The following is a 6,000-nucleotide window of genomic DNA, read 5'->3' as shown; positions in this document are numbered from 1 at the left end:
CCGCCTCAAACTTCCTCCCTCCCCCCGCCCACAACCCCCCCCCCCCCAAAAAAAAAAAAAAAAAAGCAAAACGAAAATTAGGCGGCGGGCGCCTGTAATCCCAGATACTCGCTTGAACCCGGGAGGTGGAGAAGCCGGGAGGCGGAGGTTGCAGTGAGTTGAGATCAGGCCACTGCACTCCAGCCTGTATGACAGAGACTCTGTCTCAAAAAAGAAAAGAAAAGAAAAGTAAAGGTTGTTAGAGAAACTCCAGAAAAAAAAAAAAAAAGAAAAAAAAAAAAAAAAAAAAGAGAAACTCCAGAAACTTTTGCTCTCCAGAGGTCTGAGTTGCGCTGCGCTTCCCCGCCAGTCCGGTAGGGCAGCGCCGCGCAGGAAGCCTCAGTCCCTCTGCGGAAGGCGCCGCTCTTGGCGTCGGCTGCGCCGCCGTCGTTTGGGGGCGGCACTTCCTCCCGGATTTGCCGCGGGTTAGTGGCACATTCTGCAGTTGTTTGTGCTGCTGTTGTGGCTCCTTCTGCGGTGTGCGGCCAGCCATGGAGCGCTCAGGGCCCAGCGAAGGTGAGTTCCGTGAGGCGAGTCCCTGCAGCCAGGGTGGGACGTGTCGGGGGAGCCGCGGCGCCGCACTAACGAGGCCTCCTCTCTTCTCTTGCCCCATTTACAGGTTCAGACACGTCGGGACCGGACCCGCAGCTTGCGGTCACGATGGGCTTCACGGGGTTCGGTGAGTGACTACCCTAGGCAGAGCCCCCTTTCCTTTTGCAGAGGTTTGAATAGCCGCAGACTGGGGGGGGAAGGTCCAGCTGTCAACTCGGAATTACTGAAGCTCAGGTGCCTACCTTGTAGTTTGTCTACACTCTTCTCCTGTTTGTATTTTAATCTGTGTATCCGTTGGAACCAACTCAGGTGACGGTTTGAGAGTCCTTGAGAGAGAGGAAGAGAAATGATATTTCTAATTTTAACTTACCAATAATGCCAAAATGAACATTTTTGTAAATAACCTTTGTACGATACAAGGATCTTTTAAAATTTCTGTAGGGTAGATTTCTAAAAGAGAGACTATTCAGAAATATAAATATTGAAAAAACTGAAAAATTGGATATGTGCCTTTTTTTTTTTTTAAGACGGAGTTTCGCTCTTGTTACCCAGGCTGGAGTGCAATGGCGCGATCTCGGCTCACCGCAACCGCCGCCTCCTGGGTTCAGGCAATTCTCCTGCCTCAGCCTCCTGAGTAGGTGGGATTACAGGCACGCGCCACCATGCCCAGCTAATTTTTTGTATTTTTAGTAGAGACGGGGTTTCACCATGTTGACCAGGACGGTCTCGATCTCTTGACCTCGTGATCCACCCGCCTCGGCCTCCCAAAGTGCTGGGATTACAGGCTTGAGCCACCGCGCCCGGCTGGGTATGTGCCTTTTAAAGCTTCTTGATGGTTATTTCTGTAATATCCATCACAACAACAGAAGTTGTTTCAGTTTATATCAAAGTTAACAGAATTTAAGAATACCATTTTTACCATATCCCTGCCAACACAGAGTAGGTATTATTATTTAAAAAGAAAATTATTTAAGGCCGGGCACAGTGGCTTACTCCTGTAATCCCAGCACTTTGGGAGGCCGAGGCGGGCGGATGACGAGGTCAAGAGGCGGAGACCATCCTGGCCAACATGGTGAAACCCCATCTCTACTAAAAATACAAAAAAATTAGCTGGGCGTGGTGGCGCGCGCCTGTAGTCCCAGCTACTCGGGAGGCTGAGGCAGGAAAATTGCTTGAACCCGGGAGGCAGAGGTTGCAGTGAGCCAAGGTTGCGCCACTGCACTCCAGTCTAGCCACCTGGTGACAGAGTGAGACTCCGTCTCAAAAAAAAAAAAAAGAAAGAAAATTATTTAAAAAATGAAAACAAGAGCCGGGCCTGGTGGCTCAAGCCTGTAATCCCAGCATTTTGGGAGGCCGAGGCGGGTGGATCACGAGGTCAAGAGATCGAGACCATCCTGGTCAACATGGTGAAACCCCGTCTCTACTAAAAATACAAAAAAATTAGCTGGGCATGGCGGCGCGTGCCTGTAATCCCAGCTACTGAGGAGGCTGAGGCAGGAGAATTGCCTGAACCCAGGAGGCGGAGGTTGCGGTGAGCCGAGATCGCGCCATTGCACTCCAGCCTGGGTAACAAGAGCGAAACTCCGTCTCAAAAACAAAACAAAACAAAACAAAACAAAACAAAAAAAAACTTTGCTAGCCTGAAAAAGTGTTTTCTCTTCATTTTGCATTTTAAAATTATAAATGTTGTTCATCCAAACATTGGGATTTTAACTTTCCTGAACTTTTTCTTAATGTATTCTTGTCCTCTTTTGACCAGAATGTATTAATTCTGTGATAATAATGAAACAGTAGACTTACACATTTTTCACCTTGGGTTGTGTTCACACATACTCATTCTGTAGATTTTCTATTCTTTTTTTTTTTTTTTCCAAATTTTTTTGAGATGCAGCCTCACTGTGTCACCCAGGCTGGAATGTAGTGGTTCGATCTTGACTCACTGCAGCCTCTGCCTCCCAGGCTCAAGCCATCCTTCTACCTCAGTCTCCTGAGTAGCTGGGACCACAGATGGGCACCACCACACCTGGGTAATTTTTATATTTTTGGTAGAGAAGGGGTTTTACCATGTTGCCCAAGCTGATTGATTTTCTGAGCTCAAGCGATCCGCCCACCTATGCCTCTCAGTGATTACAGGTATGAGCTACCCCACCCTGCCTAAATCCTTCATTTTAGTACCTCATTCCTTTACTCAGGAGTGAGAAAGGTGTCCAGGTGTTTGTGACGATAGGGGAAAATTTTAAGAGTTTTGACAGTTAGTGGGGGAAGTGGAGAATGTTTCCATACTCATACAGTTTTTTGCTATATGGCCGATATTTTTGTCTCTCTCTTAGCTCCTTAATGTACCTGCTTTTCTCGTGTTGCTCCTTTCATCTTCAAGCCAACTAGAGCGCCTCAGAGCCTTCTCAAATATTGGATCTCTCTGACTTCTTCTGCTATAGCTGTTCTGCATCTTTGCCTTTAAGAACCAACTAGGATAGTTGCCGTACTTAAAAGTCTGTAACCTTAATTATATCTGCAAAGGGATTAACTTCAAGACATTCTTCATTCTGCCTCCCATATTAGTGATGTTGTTTCATAGGGTAGGGATCTAGATAAATTAGAGGAGGATGGGAAAGTTGGCTGGTTAATAATAGTGCTTAGTGAAGAGATTGTTATCAAAAGTTATCTGTGACTCCAAACACCTTCTTCCATGACATTTTATGCTTATATTGCTATAAACTAGATAAACTAAGTGGTTATCGATCATCTAAAGTTTGAACAACTTATCGCAAGATAATCACAGGTCTGCCATTTTTTCATGTTTTAGGTAAAAAAGCTCGCACATTTGACTTGGAAGCAATGTTTGAACAAACTCGAAGAACAGCTGTGGAAAGAAGTCGGAAAACATTGGGTAAGAAGTTCAGATATTTGTCCTTTTATTCGTTTAATTATTATATATACCTTATGCAAGTATATTGACAGTTAACAAGATAATAAGGTTTTCAAAATTGCTAAAAGACCATATGTGCTTGTTCCTTTGGAAGCAGAACTTGAAGGCTTTTTGAAATTTTATTTTTAAACGTAATAAAAGTTGTATCTAAATAGGATAGGAAGATCTGAGTAGTGAAATTTTCATTTTTTTATTTTTTATTTTTTGAGACGGAGTCTTGCTCTGCCACCCAGGCTAGAGTGCAGTGGTGCAATCTCAGCTCACTGTAACCTCCGCCTCCCAGGTTCAAGTGATTCTCCTGCCTCAGCCTCCAGAGTAGCTGGGACTACAGGTGTACACTACCATACCTGGTTAATTTATATATTTTTTGGTAGAGATGTGGTTTCACCTTATTGGCCAAGCTGGTGTTGAACTCCTGACCTCGTGATCCGCCTGCCTCAGCCTCCCAAAGTGCTGGGATTACAGGTGTGAGCCACCATGCTCGGACTATTTTATTGTATTTTTGAGACTGAGTCTTGCTCTTTTGCCCAGGCTGGAGTGCAGTGGTGCCATCTCGGCTCACTGAAACCTCTGCCTCCCCGGTTCAAGCAATTGTCCTGCTTCGGCCTCCTGAGTACCTGGGATCACAGTTGTGCACCACCATGCCCACCTAATTTTTGTAAATTTTTAGTAGAGACTGGGTTTTACCGTTTTGGCCAGGCTGGTTTTGAACTCCGGACCTCAGGAGTTCTGCCTTGGAGGAATTACCTTGGCCTCTGGATTATAGGGGTGAGCCACCACGCCTGGCCTAAGATCTTTTAAAAGTGTGTTCTGTAAACAAACAAGGATTCTCAATTAATTTATAGAAATCAGAAAAGCAGTTTCTTTATCTCTCCTCCCCCTTCTCTCAGACTCTCATTTTTTCTTTAGTGTTTATAGGAGAACCAATATTTGGAAGGCTGGGCCAGAGATGGGTCTCAGAGCTGTAAACACCGTTAACTGTCAACCCAGATCATATAGAAAATTGAGACATGCAGTGAATGTGGCTGCCGCTGTTCAATCCCTGTATAAGACATTTAATGAAGGCCTAATTTCCAGGCTGGTTTGATACTAGGTGGTTGGCCATTCTAGATACCACCTCAGGGTTTTTGGAGGAGGCTGACTCTTCTGCTCTCTTTGGATCCAATTCAGATCGTTCTTAAACCAGAGAAGGATAGATGTAACTTGATAGTGCAGAAGGGGCCAGGAATCAAACAGGACTCCTGGAAAATTTTAATTTAAATGAATGTTTTTGGCTGGGTGCGGTGGCTCATGCCTGTTAATCCCAGCACTTTGGGAGGCTGAGGCAGGCAGATCTCTTGAGGCTGGGAGTTTGAGACTTGCTAGGCCAACATGGTGAAACCCGTCTCTACTAAAAGTACAAAAATTAGTTGGGCATGGTAGGTGCCTATAATCCTAGCTATTTGGGAGACTGAGGCACAAGAATTACTTGAGCCTGGGAAGTGGAGGCTGCAGTGAGCCATGGTTGCATCATTGCACTCTAGCCTCGGTAACATAGCAAGAGTGTCTCAAAAAAAAAAAAAGAGAGAAAAGAATGTTGGCTGGTTACCGTTGCTCACCCATGTAATCCCTGCACTTTGGGAAGCCGAGGTGGGCAGATCACTTGAGGTCAGAAGTTTGAGATGAGTGTGGCCAACATGGTGAAACCCCGTCTCTACTAAAAATACAATAATTAGCCGGGCCTGGTCGTTGGTACCTGTAATCCCAGCTCTTCTTGAGAGTGAGGCAGGAGAATTGCTTGAATCTGGGAGGCGAAGGTTGCAGTGAGATCCTGCCATTGCACTCCAGCCTGGGGGACAAGAGTAGAAAAAAAACAAACAAAAATGTTGTTATGCTACTTATCATTCTTGGATTTTTTTTTTTTTTTTTTTTTTTTTGAGGTGAAATCTCTTGCTCCAGGCTGGCGTGCAGTGGCGTAATTTTGGGTCACTGCAACCTCTGACTCCCAGGTTCAAGCGATTTTCCTGCCTCAGCCTCCCGAATAGCTGGGATTACAGGCACGTGCCACCATGCCCAGCTAATTTTTGTGTTTTTGGTAGAGACGGGGTTTCACCATATTGGCCAGGATGGTCTTAGTCTCTTGACCTCCTGATCCTCCTGCCTCAGCCTCCCAAAGTGCTGGGATTACAGGCATCGGCCAGCACACGCAGCCCATTGTTGGTTTTAAAATGATAAATTGGGCCGGATGCAGTGCCTCATGCCTGTAATCCCAGCACTTTGGGGGGCTGAGGTGGATAAATCACCTAAGGTCAGGAGTTTGGGACCAGCCTGGCCAACATGGTAAAAACCAGTCTCTACTAAAAATACAAAAGTTAGCCAGGCATCGTGGTGTATGCCTGTAATTCTAGTTACCAGGGAGGCTGAGGCTGGATAATTGCTTAAACCCAGTATTTGGCAGTGAGCCTGACAAAAAATATTTTCAATCTTTGGAAGAAAACTCT

At 45.6% G+C, this 6,000-nt stretch overlaps 1 protein-coding gene across 5 annotated transcripts in view; it reads left to right on the top strand.

Moving 5' to 3' along the window:
* The first annotated feature begins 433 nt into the window (after positions 1 to 433).
* The window catches only part of WDR70 (WD repeat domain 70), a 438,306-nt gene continuing 432,739 nt past the window's right edge, over positions 434 to 6,000 (top strand). For 4 of the 5 annotated variants that reach the window (XR_012513868.1, XR_012513869.1, XM_074386536.1 and 1 more), the window contains exons 1-3: positions 434 to 555; positions 659 to 718; positions 3,398 to 3,481. Coding sequence is in view for 2 of the 5 variants with exons in the window: in XM_074386536.1 (XP_074242637.1) it covers positions 531 to 555; positions 659 to 718; positions 3,398 to 3,481 (169 nt within the window). In the remaining 3 variants the exon portion in view is untranslated. Of the gene's footprint in view, positions 556 to 658; positions 719 to 3,397; positions 3,482 to 6,000 lie in introns of those variants that run through there. The other variant, XR_012513870.1, reaches the window with a different exon arrangement.

This window comes from Saimiri boliviensis, chromosome 1, assembly GCF_048565385.1.
Source record: "Saimiri boliviensis isolate mSaiBol1 chromosome 1, mSaiBol1.pri, whole genome shotgun sequence".
In the NCBI taxonomy this organism is placed as follows: domain Eukaryota; kingdom Metazoa; phylum Chordata; class Mammalia; order Primates; family Cebidae; genus Saimiri; species Saimiri boliviensis.
This window is presented reverse-complemented; position numbering and strand designations above follow the sequence as displayed.